Source organism: Cajanus cajan, chromosome 8 (assembly GCF_000230855.2).
Source record: "Cajanus cajan strain Asha chromosome 8, NIPB_CcT2T_4, whole genome shotgun sequence".
NCBI classification, from domain to species: domain Eukaryota; kingdom Viridiplantae; phylum Streptophyta; class Magnoliopsida; order Fabales; family Fabaceae; genus Cajanus; species Cajanus cajan.
Window position 1 is genome coordinate 1,255,175 of NC_138524.1, and position 18,661 is coordinate 1,273,835.

General features: G+C 31.6%; 1 protein-coding gene across 1 annotated transcript; it reads right to left on the reverse strand.

The window, feature by feature from the left end:
- Window positions 1-7,298: 7,298 nt before the first annotated feature.
- Window positions 7,299-15,075, reverse strand: LOC109799099 (putative calcium-transporting ATPase 11, plasma membrane-type). Its single transcript, XM_020359599.3, has 7 exons — window positions 14,732-15,075; window positions 11,735-11,789; window positions 9,705-11,650; window positions 9,460-9,618; window positions 8,747-8,918; window positions 8,350-8,648; window positions 7,299-8,029 (listed from the first exon to the last, which is right to left on the reverse strand). Exons 1-7 carry the CDS (start codon window positions 14,903-14,905, stop codon window positions 7,715-7,717), a joined length of 3,120 nt encoding a protein of 1,039 aa, XP_020215188.1. The 5' UTR covers window positions 14,906-15,075; the 3' UTR covers window positions 7,299-7,714.
- Between the last annotated feature and the right edge of the window lie 3,586 nt (window positions 15,076-18,661).

The window sequence follows — 18,661 nt, forward strand, 5'->3', positions numbered from 1 at the left end:
TAAAACTTGTGAGGATGGGGTTTCTAAGTTTCACCCATAAAACTTGAAGGGAGGATTTTCAAGATATATGTAACACATGTTGAAATAAATAATGAACATCCTTGTTAACTTAGGCATGAGGGGTTGAACCACGTTAAATAAATTTGTGACTTCTGTTCACAACAAGTGATATCATAGTTGATGGTCTGATCAGGTGACCGGCTCGACGAGTATGATGACTGGCAGGTGGATCCAAGTTTGGGATCTTTTGTGTCGAAAGTCTTCCTAAACGGTGGAGGGTTAGGAGGTGTGTCTCGCTGTCATGAGGGAGGTCATGATGGAGCCGCGATGCAAGCACTTAGAGCGTTAGTGAGCTTTGCGGGCCACCATCGGATAATACTCGTAGTTTCCATTGCAGGGGAGGGGGTAAACCATGGTCCCTTGTTTGAGGGTTGTTGGGATGTAAGCAAAGTCCCACATCATTCAAATAAGACGATGAACATGAGTTTATATACACACAGTTGTCCCCATTGGTAGAGAGGTCTTTTGGGTAGTATCCAAAAGCAAAACTGTGAGGGCTTGAGCCTAAAGCAGACAATATCTTATTAATGTGTGTGTGGTAATCCCCGGTGCACAACAATTAACATGTTAAATTTTTTGGCTAAAAACATATTTTGGTCCCTTATAATAATTGTTTATTTCAATTTAGTCCCACTCTTATTTTTGCTCTCAATTTGGTCCCTCATAAGTTAATTGGTTTCAATTTGAGACTTCCGTCCAAATTATTTAAACGGAGTTAACTATTGGCCATGTGGATGCCACGTAGATGCATACGTGGATGCCACGTGGACGCCAAATTCTGTGAAAACACCTGGAACCAGAATGACCCATTCTGAAACTAGAACGGGCTATTCTGGATGCATTCTTGGTGTGTTAATTTTGCATCTGAAACATGCCGTTTTAGATGCAAAATTAACATAGCACCAGTACATCAGAACGGCCCGTTTTGAAACCAGAACGATCCGTTTTGAAACCAGAACGGCCTGAAACCAGAACGGCCCGTTCTAGATTCAGAACGGGCCGTTCCAAGACTGAGAATAAAATATTCTTTATTAATTTTATTAAAAAATATAATAATTTTGAAAAAAAAAATTTATGGTAAAAATTTTAAATATTTATTTTTATAAAACACAATTGTCTTATAAATAGAGTAATAACTTTTTCTTTCTCTCTTTGTGTCTGAAGAAATATTTAAGTGTCACTTTATAATTTTTTGCAACTTATTTAAAATTAGAGGAATAAAATGATAAAAATTAATAGGATAAACATAATAAAATTATTAATTTATTTTCTTTTAGTGTCTTCTAAATTTTTACATTCATTTAAAACAAAAATATTTTATATGTTAATTTGAATTAATTTAACAAAGCATCATATAATTTTTAATTTTTTAAATTTTTTTATAAATTTGATCTATACATGAAAAACTTTTTAATTTAACAATTAAATTCTTAAAAATTTGATATAGAACATTAATTATTAAATAGAATAAATCTATCAAGACTTACTCTTGAAGTAAGTAAATTTTTTCTTCATTAAAAATGAAGATAATTTTACCACAAAATAAAAAACAATTAAATAATAAAATAAAATTAATTATTAATATATTTATTATATTAGATATAATAACATAATTAAAATATAATTAATAATATATATTTTATAAAATTATTAATATTTTATATATAAAAAAAAGAATGAAAAATTTTTTAGTGGGGGCAAGTGCCCCCACTACGATTAACTTAGATCTGTCCCTGCATATGGTTGTGGTGAAATGTTAGTCATGTGTATCCTCTTCCTTTACTTCAGGTTCTACCTCTTCAAGAACATGTTGTTGTTGTTGGGGTACATCGTTAATGACTTCAAGGAAAAATACTATGTCATTTTATCCTTTACTGTATAGTGTCAATTTGGTAGTAAGTGGTTCACTCCAGTTTGAAATGAAATAAAATCTGCTATCATTGTCTTTAGTGATACATTGCATTGTCCTTAATAAGCCTAACTGTTTAGCAATTGAAGTTATCAATTTCCATTGACAATATTACCAAATTCAGTGTTTGAAATGCTTTGTACCTTGGGTCTTTTTCCTTCCATGATTCACAACCGTGAACTATAATCATTGATCGTTTATGCTTAGCAGTTTAGAACCAGAACGGCCCGTTCTGAAACCAGAACGGCCCGTTCTGGTTGCACTTTTAGTGTGTAAATTTTGCACCTGGAACGAGCCATTCCGGATGCAAAATTTACACACTAAAAGTGCAACTAGAACGGGCCGTTCTGGTTCCAGGTGTTTTCAAAAAAATTGGCATCCACATGGCATCCACCTATGCATCTACGTGGCATCCACGTGACCACACAGTTAACTCCGTTTAAATAATTTGGACGGAAGTCCCAAATTGAAACCAATTAATTTATTAGGGACCAAATTGAGACCAATTAATTTATTAGGGACCAAATTGAGACAAAAAATAAAAGTGGAACTAAATTGAAACAACAATTATTATAAAGGACAAAAATAGGTTTTTAGCCTAAATTTTTCTTTCTTTTTTAATCTCCATTGGTTACATCCTCAAACTAATTACTTTCAAGTTAATTTATATATTAAATTAGAAATTCATGAGAGCATTTTATCTTTTAGGATATTCTCTGAGATAAGGTCAAAATCGTCAAATGTCATGTTAATTTATTATTAATTTTTCATTTTTTGAATTAATCATTTATATTTTTCATCATTTTAAATATTTTCCCCTTTAATATATTTATTTTTAATCTAGTATAAATTAATTGAATGCTTTATCATTTTAAATATAGTTCTAAAATTTATCCTTCTTTAAATTTATTTAAATTTCTCATGCTCATGCAATACAAAAAATACTTGCTAATTAGCATACTTTGGAGTTTCTCCTGTACATATGTGTTTGCTTTAATTTATTCCAGAAAATGTCTTTTTCAATCGATTTTCTGTGCCTAAAAATTAACCACTTCCAAATATTACTTTGTAGTTCAAAATCTAAATGGGTATTTAAACCCAGACAGTCAAAGCTGTTTGAATTGAATCCAGTATAATCTTGTTCTTCAAACAAAAGAGGAAATATCATATCGTTTTCAATTAAAGATCCTTTTTTGGGTTAATAACGGGTTTTGAACTAACATTTGACATGGCTATTTTTTTTTTTTTTCCTTTTTCTGTCGCATTATTTTCCAAAGATAATCTGGTTTAAGGTACAATTAACTGCTAATTATGACTATTTTTTTAATAAAAATTTAAATCTTAGTTTAATACACTGCAAGAGACTCGTCTCTTTTGTTAAATTCAATTCTCGTCCGTGTTGTTGAACCTTATTTGCGTACATAAATTTAATTTTTTCATTGTATTGCATTATTTTTTTATTTAAGCTTGTTATGTATATGTTTAGGTTTGTATAAATTTCTCTATAAAGCACTTGTAGAAAAAAAAAATCTCAGAAACTAAAATAAACTTTTTGGGTTAGCTTCTTTAAAAAATTATTTAAACATACATAAATTGTTTAAAACTTATAAATAAAGTTATGTTATCTTTTGTTTCTTATGAAGAATCTTATCTAAACCAGGCTTTTATAGTATTAAATGTGTAATTGCATTGTCTGCTAAACATATCAGAAATAAAATAAGAGTTTTAAGGTTTTGTTTAAATTAAATATAATTATTGACTAGTTAGATAAGATATAATAATTTAGATCATTCTACGATCTAGTTTATGGCATAATTCAAGTTAAGCTGGCTCCGTCCTGCTTAAATCAATATATCTTAAGTTTTTACGTGTTTAGTGTCAAATCACCAACTGCAATAATTTGTAGGTTTTATTCTCATTTTGGGTTTCAGCTTGTGCATTTATAAAAAACTAACGTTGCTCGATTTGATAAAACATACATATTTTTTTTGTTTAAATTTGTATAGAAAAATAGTAAATATAAAATGAAAACAAAAAATATAAAAAATATCTTTAGTCTTATTTATTTATTTATTATATATATTAAATTATAATAATATAAAATAAATTTAAAATAATATGATATTTTTATAATTACGAGTAAAATTATAAAATATTTTCTCTAACCAAAAAATAAAAAGTGTGTTACTAGATGAACTTAGTGTAAAAAAGACATACCGTATCCGTATGTACGAAAAAGAAAAGTACTTTTGAAATCTATAAAAAAAGAATGATAAGCATAAGAAGGATGGGATAAAAGCATATCCTTATTCCAAATTAATAAATACTTATAAGAGGAGACATCTAAAAGGTCTCTATGGTAGGGAACTGAGCGATGGTGATGTAAACACTTTTTTGCAAATTGCAATATTTTAATTGTCATTTCATTATCAAGCTAGAAGAAAAATAACAATATACTGTGCTTATAAAAAAATTAACTAAATGTTTTAAATTCATTTTTTATTAATGATTAAAATTATTGAAATTACAACATTATAAACGAGTCGTTAAATAAAAAAAATGAGATTCTATGATTTTTAATAAATTTTGATTAATAAAATTCCATAAACTCATATAAATTCTATTGCAAGAATTTATTAGGATTCACATTGTACATATCGGTTTTGCCTTATATAACTCGGTGCATGTTTGGATTGGATTTTCAAACTTGATTTTACACTCTCTCTCCACGTTGAAAATGAATTTTATGTGGAAGCAAAATTTTTTTCTTCAACTAAACGTGAAATTCACGTTCGCATTGAAACCCAAACATGCACTCAATCTACTGAACACAGAAATGCGTTCCACATGCATCAAATAATTGAAATAATGAATCTTAAACTGAAGAACAGGGATTCTAGAAGATTTTGAAAATAGATTATTCAGCAAACAGGTGGGTTATTCAAAACAAATTTATTTGGAAGGAGTGAGGAAGTGCTCAAATTATGAGGAATTAGGAAAGGTCAAAGCTACGGTACAATGTGCGTAACATGATGTTGGCATATTGTTTTGCAAGAATATTGGTTCCACATGTTATAATGGATTAGACAAAGTTTCTATTGCACATGCACTTCACATAAAAGTCTCAGAACTTCACACAACTCAAAGTCGAACAAGATAAGAAAGAATGTACTAAGTTGGCAGATTGTTGAGACAGAATAAGAAAGATTTTGTAGTGCATTTGTTTTTGGTAGACGAAAAGAAGTAAAGAATAAGACCGTTCATGCAAAATTTTATGGCAAGAAGAATTAATTGCGGGAATAAATCAATCAGTTAGAAGAATTTAATTCAATTTATTCAGCTGATGCATCGTTGGCTAGCCTAAAACTTTAAATTGGATCATTTAAATTTAGATAAAAGATTAATACGTAGTATTAGATTTAAGTATAAATATATTTAACTATCCATGTAAAATTAAATAGTCTAGTTAAGAGAGTTTAGCCATTTTAAGTTGGGAAATAAAGACAAAACGAGGATTAAAGAAATTGGGAGCATGAGGATGAGATTTCGTAAGTGTATGAGTTATATAATGATAGTAGTATTATCTCTTTGGGGGAACTGCTATTAAAGGAGTATAAATTTGTTGGTTCAAAGTGGAAATATGAAGTACAAGTAGACACTTTAGTCCATGCAAAACTAAAAAAAAATCAATAAAGTTTTCTATATATAAAGCTAAATCACATGGAGAGCAATTGAGAGTAGGAAAAGAAGGAAAAAAAGTGTTTTCTTCGCTACAATGTTGGGAAAGATTGGAAATTTTAACTTCAAAGAAAAAATGTTAGGAATAATAATTTTCAAATAAACAGTAAAAATAGAAAATATTTTAGGTAAAATTTAGTAATATCAAAGGTATAGTTGAGTATTCATTCAATTAGCTTTGTGTGTGAATTTTATGAAGATCTAGTAAAAAAACAAAAAAAATTATTTTAGATAAATATCCCTACATATTTTTATCGATCAAAATTATAATAATATCATCAAAATTTGAATATAAAACTCTTGTATCTACTACTCCAACTTCTCCTATTATGTCCAACCTAATAATTCTTCTCTCCACCAATTACCATGTTAATTTTGAAATTTGTATCAATTAATAAGTATGAATTAGGCTTTTCAAATTTATAATTAAGGCTGTGCATAGCTTTTTCTTTAGAACTTCAAAGATATTTTAAAGTTAAAATTAGAAATAAATATTTAAAGAAGTTAAAATTATTTTATAATTTTTAAATTTAAAACTAATTTTAAGTTGGTGTTTTTTATAGATAATATGCTATTGGATCTTCATATTTATAATAAAGAAAAAAAGAGAAATAAATTAATGTCAAAAGTATTATTTGATGGCATTAAAAGAGTAATAGGTTGTTTGGTGAAACGAAATCAGCACATAAGTTCTCTAAATTATTCATGAGACCCACTTAAAAATGTTTCTTGGCAGAAGAGCGGAGAAAAGTGATGAAGTTGAAGGTATGTTTGTTCACACACACAAAAATAATAAAATAAATAATATATAAAATTTAAAATTATTTTTATTATACTTTCTTTTATTTATTTTTTAATTAAACAATTTCTATTTTCACTTTAATTCTTACCTATTTTTTATCATTTACTTTTTTTTTCTATTCTTTTCCTTCAATTTTCAGCTCCTCCATCAAATATATCCTTAACGTAAACTCTTTTTTTTTTTTTTTTTTTTTTTTTTTTTTTTTACATTAAATTTTTATTAGTTAAAAAAATTCCTTTCAAACTTATTTTTTCTTATTTTTTTGGCTCAGCTTTTCTTTTTAAGGAGAAAATGCTCCAAAATAAATTGACTCGAATACTATTGAAGAGCACTCCAAAAAGTTTAAATATTCGAGAAAGAAATGTAAAAATCTATAACCGAGTGAGAGATTAGTTAAGTAGTGGTAAAATTGTTTCTTGTAGAATGAGAGTTTATCATTTTATTTTATTTTTTAATATAATACTTATATTTGTAAAATAATATACAAACTTAACACAACTTAGCAAAAAATAATATTGACAAATCACGTCAATCTCGTATCGTTATATTTTGAAAAAATTACACGGACACATCATGAAATAAATAAATAAATAAATAAACCTAAAACATAGCTAAAGAAATAATTGCGGACAAGACAAAAGTGATAGTTGAGAAAGAGTTAAGAAATAATAATTAAATTCTCAAACTGAACCAAACAAGACTGATCTTTGATGCAGTATTCAAGGTTATTCATTAAATAAAAACTATATTATAAATTTAATGATGTGGGGGAGATAAAAAAAGAAAGAATAACTAGGCAAAAAAATGTTATAAAAATGTATTATGAGTAATGTTATTCATAAACAAACTATTAACCTTGAACAACAATCCCAACCGTACAATAAGTTGATGATAATTAAAGGTTTCTAAACTTAGGTTCCTAATTTCGCTCCGATACATGTTTACTAGCAAATTAATGTTTTAAGTACAGACAAAAATCATCCTCCGAAAGAGATGTTATGAAGGGATAAAAGGGGGAAGTTATGAGGAGAATGACAGTGCGCCCAACAAATGGCACAGGAAAAATAGAAAAATGAGGGCAGAAAGAGAGGAAAGGTGTGGACAGTCTAAACTCTAAAATGAAAGACAACCAACGATGATAAGTTATGGTATATCCTTCTTGAGGGGTTTTAAAAAAATCAATCAAATTATGATCAAAGCTTGTATCATGCCTGCTCTGGTCCACTGGGGAGCTCCTCGTAACCATCGGGATGCGTAACCACGTAGTCGTAGCTACTCGATGGAACAGGAATGCACTTTAAGACAACAGCTACAACTAAACTTACCGCACCAATCAAGATGCATACTAACCACAACTTCCAGCTCAGTGGTACTGTTTGAGCAAAAGTACCCAGAAATTCAACTATTATGGTTTGAAAGCATATCGTTGCGGCCATGACCATCATAAAAACCCAGCTGCTGAACATGCCTTGGAAAACATTGATCTTCTCCATGTCACGGCTATTTATCTCGTTGAATACCTATTAATGAGACAACATTTGTTTTCAATGACAGAACAGAAGCCAAAGGATGCATGAACAAACTTGACCAAAACAATATTTAGTGACGAGGTCAAGCATATAAAGTACAATCGAGAGGAAAAGTGTGCACTACCACATAAATGGTTTCTTAACCACTCTATTAGTACTACTACACAAATTGAGACTCAGGTCAAGTAGAATATGAAAATCATAAAACAATTTTCTTGTGAGGAACGAATAGGCTTCAATAAAAATATATCAAGGTCTACAACGGGAGAATAAAAAAAATGCAAAAGTGGAAGTTAATTAACTTATCTAACCTGGCAAAATACAAAGGTGTTGAATATGACGGTATTCAGAACTATGGTGGCATCAGGTCCATTGAGCTTGAGAATCTGTTCACCACGAAATTTAAGAACTAAAAGGACAATAATTTGATAGATGCTCTGACCAATTATGTTCCTCCACATGATCCTGGTGATGAATTTGGCGTTCCTTCCAATAGGTGGTCTCTTCATCAGCCCATCATGAGGAGGTTCTGTAGCCAGTGCCAATGCGCCGAGAGTGTCCATGATCATGTTTACCCAAAGCATTTGAACAGCGGTAAGAGGAGCAGAACCTGAAATTGATTTCTGTTTTGATTAGTCATCTGAATTGAACAAAATATTTAGATGTGACTTGAAAAGATCGTCTTGAAAAGCTAGCTGAATATATTACCTGACACGCATGCGGAAACGAAATTCAGCATGAGAGCTACAACATTAACTGTTAACTGGAACTGGACAAACTTTTGTATATTAATATAAACAGCACGGCCCCATCTAGTAACATTGACTATGGTCGTGAAGTTATCATCCAATACAATCACATCCGCGTTCTCTTTAGCAACCTGGAGAATGGATGATAATAAAACTTAAACAAATGTAAAATATTAAAATCAGTTGATTAAGAAACACATGAAGTATGCCCATAAAATGATATAATCATCGTTTCCAGCTATATGAACCTAAAACTTCAGATAATCATTTACGCTTAAAAGTCTTGGCAGTGGGTTCGGTTATATTAATAACTTCATACAAAAACAACCTGTGGAATACCGTAGAAGAACGACAAATGAGGCCTATCAATTTGCTCAAAAATTTAGAGGAGTACCCTTTCCCTTACGATGTTCTATTAAAAAATGAAAGAGGACAATTAGTTTGTTACAGCGGTGGGAAGTGCCGAGGGTATGCAGGCTTCAAGTGACCAAAGCCACTGGAATCGGATGCTAAATGTGCTCTAGTTAATGGGTGGTCTAAAACCAACGTTCGTCACTTGTTTGAAGATACAAGCAAGCAAATATTGGCAATAATTTCAGATGAAACAATACGTGGTAAGTATCCGATGGAAGTCATCTAGGAAATATATAGAACGTGCTAGTAGTAACAAACCTCTGTCCCTGCAATACCCATAGCAAGTCCAATATCAGCCTCATGCAACGCTGGAGCGTCGTTGGTCCCGTCACCAGTAACTGCCACAACCTCATTAAAGACATTCCTCAAATGGGTCACTAAGGTGTGTTTGTCAAGAGGCAAGGATCGGGCCATTACCTACACACATCAAGAAACCAATTTATAAATGTACCATCCTTGCTAAACATCAAACGGAGTATCCAGGGGGAACAGTAATTAAAGACCTGTATTTTTGGTATTATATCCTCCATTTCTTGCGGGCTCTTGTTCCGGAAATCTGGTCCCTCTATCGCGATTCCATCTGTCAGTATGCCGCATTCTCTAGCTATTGCTTTAGCAGTATTTATGTTGTCACCAGTTACCATTCTAACGATGATGCCAGCTTCTAAACAAGTCTTAACAGCTTCTTTTACTCCAGGCCTCACTGGATCCTTGATCCCAACAATACCTATTAACGTGTACTTATCCTCAGGAATACTATCACTTTCAGAAAATTCTTCAATATCCTTGAAGGCAATGCAGAGTGTTCTAAGAGCTTCAGAAGCAAAACCATTGATAACTTCTGTGATGCCATTCCTTTGTTGTTCGTTCAAGAGGATGACCTTGCCGTCTTCATTAACAACTTTGTCACACAGTTCCAAAACTATTTCTGATGCCCCTTTACAAAATGCTCGGAACTTGTTGGTTCCATCGGGAATAGCCACCAGCACCGACATCTTTTTTCTGACTGAATTGAAAGGTTCAACCTTTACTATTTTATACTTCTCGTTATATAACTTGGAATCACCTCCCAAAAGCAAGCCAAATTCCAGCAACGCGGATTCTGTGGGAGTACCCATGATCTTGGTCTTTCCATCTTGACCTTTGACTATCTCCGACCCAGTATTCTGGAATATGGATTGCAAAAGGAGATCAAATATCTGTTCAGAAATTGAGGACTTCAACACATTTTCCTTGTTGCCGCTTTTAATGGCCTTAGTTTGTCCGCTAATCCATATTTTGTCTACAACCATGTGATTCGTTGTTAAAGTGCCCGTTTTATCGGTGCAAATACAACCAGCTGAACCCATTGTCTCACATGCGGAGAGGTGCCTGACTAGTGCCTTGTCCTCCATCAATTTCTTCATTGCAAATGCAAGGCTTAGTGTCACTGCCAAAGGAAGCCCCTCGGGAACTGCCACAACTATTATAATGACAGCAGTAGCAAAGAAATTGAGAAGTTTAGATGCATCATCTAAGGACCATTTTGTTATTTCATGGTGAGCTATTTTCCCCAGCAAAAACCTGCCCGTCAGAACCACGAATGTCAGCAGGGCAAAACCCAAGCCTATCTTTCCAATAATGGTGGCAACTCCATTTAGTTTGACCTGAAGAGGCGTCTCATCATCTCCCCCTTCGGAAAGAGTATACATTAATCTTCCCCATTCAGTCCTCATACCAACGGAGATCACCAGCATCTTAGCAGACCCATCTTGCACCGTAGTTCCGGATAGAAGAAAAGGCTTCTGTTGATTAACATTCACAGCTTCACTCTCACCTGATAGACTCGATTCATCTATTAATAAGCCGAAACCTGATATGAATAACCCATCTGCAGGAACTATGTCTCCAATTGATAGATGTACTATGTCTCCTACCACTATATCATGAATCGAAACCTTTTGTCTTCTACTGTCTCTTGTAACTTGAATGCCGATATTTTTCTTTTCTTTATCCAAATCCTTAAATTGCAAGGACTGTCTATAGTCACTGATTGATGTGACAAAGACCACTAACATGATACATAGTATGATTCCCACTCCATCGTACATACCTTTTGGCCAACCTTCAGTTAAGATTCCAACACCTACTGAAACAAAAGCACATACCATAAGGATAATTAGAGTTAAGTCCTGCATTGCATCCCAAACGAACATCCAAAAGCTTCTAGAGGGCTTCTCGGCATGGCGGTTAAAACCAAAGATTTTTTGTCTATGCTCAACGTCTAGTGAACTAACACCCTCATGCAATGACACACGAACATCTCTTGCAACTCCTTCAACTCCTTCATAGTGTTCTAAACATTTGAGGTCATGGGATCGAACAATATTGGCTAATCCTTCGGGATCAATTCGGAAGCCTGCTTCCTGTATCTGTTTGGCGAGCATGTAATCAGCACCTTGGCTCCCAGCTGTATGAGAAGGAAAAGAAAAAAATGTAACAAAACAACGAGTGAAAAACCAAAATGGTGAATGAAAGCGATAAGTGTGTATACCGTTAATAAAATGCAACGCTGCTTTTTGCACATAGAGAGCCACCCGTATCTTCTCCTGGTCAAGATAGTTAGAGGCTTAGAGCATATGCAAAGTGTGTTAAGGCGACAAATAATAAATGCATGTCATTCCGTTTATAAGGTTATATATGTAAGCTCGTGAACATTCTATCGTGCATGTGTTTCTTGCTTTCCAACTAACTGAAATTTATGGCACTTTTCACTTGAATAATCATTTTCGTAGTGCCAGAGTTAAATATTTTAGTTCCTTAGCTAAACAGAAAGTACACTATAGCACATAAAATTTACTCGCACCAATAAAAGAAGAGATATGTGAGTTTGGGACACTAAATAACTTCGAATTGATAATCTCTCTTCTCTTTCAAATATTACTCTAGAAAAAAAAATGGTAATTTTATGAACAAATTTTCCGTGTAAAAAAATCCTTTAAAATAGATGTATGAAGTGAAGGAAAACACACACATATATATATATATATATATATATATATATATATATATATATATATATATATTATGCACCATGACAACTACAAAGTTACAACATAGGGGCGTTAAACATACTACTCAAAGAAAAGATTAATTTTGCTATCAAGATAAAATAATTTGACTAAATATTTCAACGGCTAAATATATGTTTATGGTTAGTGAATAATTTATACCGTTATCTCTAACAAATACGATCATTGAGAAATCATCTGAATAACACCGATAACAAATTTAATATTGCTTTTACTAAAAAGTTTAATCTAATAACGAATATCTCGGTAAGCATCAAAATGTGAAGTTGCTTTTAGAAGCCCAAAAACTAAGATAGTTTAGGTAATGTTGGAGAATATATGTTGTGTGTATATAATGAATATAACACCAGTTCATGCAAACTTTGTGGTATTCACCCTCAAGCTGATAAAGCATCATGAGGATTAGATCAGATGACGGTTTGATACGACTCTGAACAAGGAGATAATTGAAAATTGAAAATGCTGTTACGTATCTGAGTTATAATTAAAATCAACATCACGAAACGAAAGCAGAGAAAACACCCTCTTTTTCTATCACACATTGAATGGTAATATAGCAGTTCTACCATACATTAATTTCAATTAAAGGTAAGTTATGGACATATACCGATTTCCAAACGAAGTATTAAAAGGAATTAAAAATTTTCAAAGCATCAAATATATAGCATTTCCAGGATCATAACAGGAAGAGAATAAGTGGATAGCAATTATGTATTGGTTTGTTATTGTATCTATTTCGTAACAAATACAAATTAATTGAGATAACAGTTATCAAATTAATTAGAATGGTTATAACGTAATTGTATTGATCGATCTACTTGACCACGTTTGTATTAAAATAAGCACACAGTTTCTATCATCTCATTTTCTAGAGTTTATGGTAAATAGTAATATAAATATTATGATAAATTTTGTAAAATCAGTGCGTCCTAGTGGAGTTGCTTTAGAAATATGCCGAAATTAAGAGAAACACTTGTAAAGACTAAAGAATAAGCACCAAGGGCAAAGAAGAAAATGACTCAAAGATAGCAGTGTAGCACCTCGAATCTTTGCTGTTTTACATTGCATAGCATGCAATGGAACAAGTAGTCGTGCATGGTTGCATGGGTTAACTTAAAGATATACGTCTGTATGAAATCTTAATTTCATGAAACTAATTTCTTTTAGTTTCCTAATAGAAAGTTAAAATATATACCGAACTAGGAAAACTGGAAAAGCACAAAAGATGAGTTTTATGTTGAAAAAATACAATTCAACGGGACAGAAGATAAAGATTGGAAGTCTTAAAAAGGTGGTGGATAACATTTGCGACCTATGGCAGCCATTTGATTTGACTTTACCATATTGTTTTCCGAATGATGATATACGAACACTCACGTATATATTAAAAACTCTATCAACACTTATTTCTCTTTATTTATTTTTATCACATCATATACCTATTATGTTTTCTCTCCTAACTCTTTCCTTTTAAGTATCACCTAATTAAGCTGAATGAAAAGTTTGTGCATCTTTAATAGATTAAGTTTATGTTTTGTATATCAATTAACTGGCTTCAAAACATAGCCTAACATTTTTCTTTGAATAGTATTTCATGAAATATAAAATATGATTTAGTTAATTAAGCTTTCAAGATATTTGATTCCTCACACGAAATTTCAATATTTGTCACTCTCATTTTTAATTTTAGCAAAAAATGAATTCTTGATTTTAGCGTGACAGGCAGACAAAGGAAAAAATCAATGAAAAAGTTAAGAAATTTCTTCTGTAATAAATTAATAATCTTTGAAGTCAAAATTGATTCTAATGGGAATTTTTTTTTTCCCGTTTTTTGGTGCGGTATTTATCGTGGCCAGTAAAGCCTATAGGACCTACATATATCTAACTAATAAAAACAAATAAAAAACCTTGGTCTTTTATTCTTGGCAGAAAAGCTTGTGATGATCTTTCTATGCCGGAAGAAAATACGTTTCCACGAAGATAAAAAGAATTTCGCCAAATTACGTAAACGATTCAACTTTGCATTTTAGGAGGAATCAATTCTCCAGATCACGAATATATTTCAAAATACAATGTATTAATTGAGATTAATCTATCTACAAGCATGTTAATTATATTTAAAAATAAGCGAGACTCGTTTTCTAAATCCCTATGTAAATGTATTTGGTTCAATGAGGAATTACTCTTAGAACTAGCTTTCATTGCACGCCACCAATTTCGCGAGATTGATCAGTGCGCGTGCATTTTAACGAACGGAGAAATTAAACGAAACACCGAAATCTGTAAAAGGAGTCGGATTTCGATCTATTCTACCGTGTGTTTTTCTGAGCCACAAATGCTATAACATATAAAAGTTTAATTTCAAGTGTGGAATCGGTTATTGGATTCAACAGCGAAAAGAGAGAATCAGCATTACATTTACGCATTATTTGAAATGGAAATGGAAGAGATGAGAGTACCTGAAGCCTCTTGCGCTTTTGTTCGGAGTCGGCGCGTTGGGCGAGATTGGCGACCATGCGGAAGCGGCGGCGGGGATTTTTGACGACTGAGACGGCGGATCTCCATCGGAGAAGTGCCGCCTCCGAGGGATTCTTCGGCTGCACGCTAAAGTTTTCTCTCAGGTACTTCTCCATTGCTATTCACTCACTTAGCGTGCGTGCTTAATTCACAATCACTCTCTTCTTTTTCTTATTCTGATTATTATCGTAATATTGATTAATTAATTAATTTAAAAAAGTAAAATAAGGAAGACAAAGAAACTTTCAAACGTCGCCGAATATGGCGGGAACAGGGAAGAGAGAGAGCTGCCACAGACATGAGAGGAGCACACACATACATATAACCCTCTCCATTTTCTTCACGATTATAAAAACGTGTTTACCATTTTACCCTTTTTATATTATTAGCTGAAAATAACTTGTAATCAATAGTATCTCAAAATGTAAATAGTTTTACATTTTTTTTGTCAAAATACAAATATTTTATAATTTTAAAATATATAATTTTTTTGATAATTAAGATAATCATAATATTTGTATTTTTAATTTGAACGAATAGATTGATAATATAAAAAATGTAATAAATAGTTTTATATAACACTCAAGTTTTGATGTGTTTGTTTTATCAGAATTGTATTGTGTATTAGGTTGGGTCACTTAAAGAAAAATATAAAAATGTTATTTTTAAGTTTTGAATTCATAACTTAAGTTTTTGAAATCTAAAAAGAGGTTTCTCTAAGTGAACCTTTTCATTATTCTTTTTCCTCCTTGGATGAGAAACCCTTTTCTTCCTTCCTTATAGTTGATAAGAGGTGTGGCGATGAGGATTATGAGTTGGTGAAGTTGAGGATCTCTTCCCATAGTCGTATCCTCTTGTTGGTTCCAAACCATCAATAAGCTAAAGGAACCTTGCATTGTTTTCGTGTGGTATGCATGTAGATTGATACCTTTTGAAATCCTTAGTTTCATGTTGTATTGCTGGATTTGTTGGTGGTTGAGTTGTGGGTCGCAAAGGGAATTTGAGATTTTGATATTCTCTTAAGTGAGTTTAGTAAAAGTGGATAATCTTGATACCTTGATAGTTGCATGTGTTGTTTTTGGTTGGAAATGAGTTGAGAGTGTTGCGCATATATGAAATATGATGTTACATGTGGTTGATTTCTAAGTTCCATGGGTGAATATAAATTTTTGGAGTTGAATGACATAGTGATTATTCTTGTTTTAGAGTTGAACATTGGGTTCGCAAAGATTTAGATGCTGAGCATTGCTCCCCAAAGATCAGCATTGGGCTCACAGAGATTTAGGTGTTAAGCATTACTTTCGGAGCTAAACATTAAGCTCGAAGAGATTTGGGTGTTGAACATTTCTCTTATAGCTGAGTATTGGACTCACACAGATTTAGGTGCTAAACATTACTCTTGGAGCTGAGCATTGGGCTCACAAAGAATAAGGTGTTAAGCATTGCTCCTAGAGTTGAACGAAAAATTCATTGTTGCTCTCCCCTATTCCTATCAATGAAATATTGATGATCATGATGTATGTATGATAGTATATGATGATGAATATCTATGTTGTAAGTTGATAAATCAATTGATGATGTATTATGATAATTATGTTATTAAGGCGAAAGATATGGTTGTACGTTGATGTTGTATGTGATAGGGTATATGCTAAATATTGTGTTCATTATTGTTGTTAAGTTGAAACTTGATATGCATGTTGATAAATGGTTAAGTTGTAAAGATGTAAGTTGATATGATGTTATGTTGTTGTATAGTTAAGATGTAAGTTAAATGATGTTTAAGTTATAACGATGTATGATGATAAGTTGTTAAGTTGTTCAATTGTTAGACATGTGATTGTGATACATGTCTATGTTTAGATACATAGATACTATAGGAGAATTAAAGATATTTTCAAACTTTAATATCCCATTGTGTGGATATACATTGTGTTGAATCCTTCAGTAAGTAAGTTACCTTCTAAATGGGTACGTTGTTTTCAATCGTCTCTTCTAGGTTTTATGTGGTATCTAAATGTAGGAAAGTATGAGGCATACATGTATATAGTGACCACAATATAGGGGCAAGGTCAAGCTATATTGATTATAAGTGACCGACCGAGTAAAGTACAAAGTCATGGACTTAGTCTCTTATCGAGAAGTGAAGGGTTGTAATATTTGGAGGGTAGTCGGTGGATTTATTTCATATGAGGCTTAGTATTGTAAGATAAAGTTGTGGTAGACTCATACCCAAACTATTATAGCTTGATATAGCACCATACTTTCAAGCTTAAGGGAAAAAACCTGAGAAATCAATCTTGCTTATGCTAGCCATTGTTTCTAGCCTTATGCTAGTCCCTATTTTTGCCTTTAGTGTTAGTTATTGTTTTTTGGTATTATACCAATTGTTGTGATTTGGTAAACTCAAACCACTTAAACTATTCAATTCAGTTATAGGAAATCTTCGAAGTTGATATGCGTGACGACACATTAGTTGTGTGTGTATGTGTATATGTTGTTTTGTTGAAGGTGTTGGGGTGGATGATAGTCCAGTGAATGCTTGTATTGTTTGTGATGTGTTAATGACATAGATGTTCATGTTATGTGGTGATACATTTATGTAATATTAAAAGTAGTTAAGTTAAAGGTGTAAAGATGTATAGGTTGCTATATGATGAAAACTATGAGTATGATGTTGTTTGATGACCATGTGTTAATATGGTATTTATACTAAAATTGTTAAACTTGTATGAGTTGTTTGGGTGGTTTAAGTCGTGTTGTAAAATTATTGTAGGTGTATTAAATAATGTTATTTAAGTTGCTCATGCTGAAGGTGCAAAGATGTATGTTGTTATACGATGATTGATGTGAACGAAATATTGTATGAATACAATGTATTATTTGATAATTGTGATGAGATGTCATAAGTTGTACGAGTGCTTGGATACTTTAAATTGTATGACAAGACATAATATGACGTAATGAATGATGTTGCTTTTATGTTTTTTATGTTAATGTTGTTGTATGACATTACTTTTGTATCACAAGCTTATATTGTGTTTTTCTTTGTGATTTGGGACTACTATAATTATACTTGATATGAGAACAAGACAAAATTAGCGAGACGAGTTGTGTTATTTGGCGTTGAGTCACATTAAAGACGACTCTCTTTTGGGTGTTGCTACCCCAAGATAGTTAAGTCTTATATAAACATTTGACTAATAACAAGGTTTATTTTGTATACAATAGTTTTTTTTGTTTGTATGAAGTATGAATTTATATTTAGGAATAATTGTTTTATTTCTTACATATATAATTGTTTGCATGAAATATACCTACTTGTTACATAATACCTTAGACAAATGTTTGATACTTGTACTTTTATTTAGTTATTGTTAAATTGTAATAAGTATAGTGATTAAGCGGATCATTACATTTTACAAATAGATAAATATATTTAATCAATGAGAAACTATAATCCCAAAATGATTATGAACTAATTAATCAAAACAAGTATTCAAATCAATTACTTAACATGTACAATATTATAATATTATTTTAATTAATTAACATTGACTAAATAGTAACATGATATATACATGAATTAATTAGTATGATTAATTTGAATTAATTAACGTTGACTAGATATTCAAATCAATTACTTAAGACCTTTGCAATAATATTAGTATAATTAGCTTTTATATAAGAGGAAAGTTAGAGGTCAAAAGTAAAAAAAAAAAAAAAAACCAACAACAGCAGGAAAGGAAAATGATTCAGCAACCCAGTAATTTTACATTTTTAAGGGACTACGGAATCTATTTTAAATATGTAATAAATAATTTTATGAATATGCAATTATATTTAATAGCACAAATATTTTCTTAAGAGAG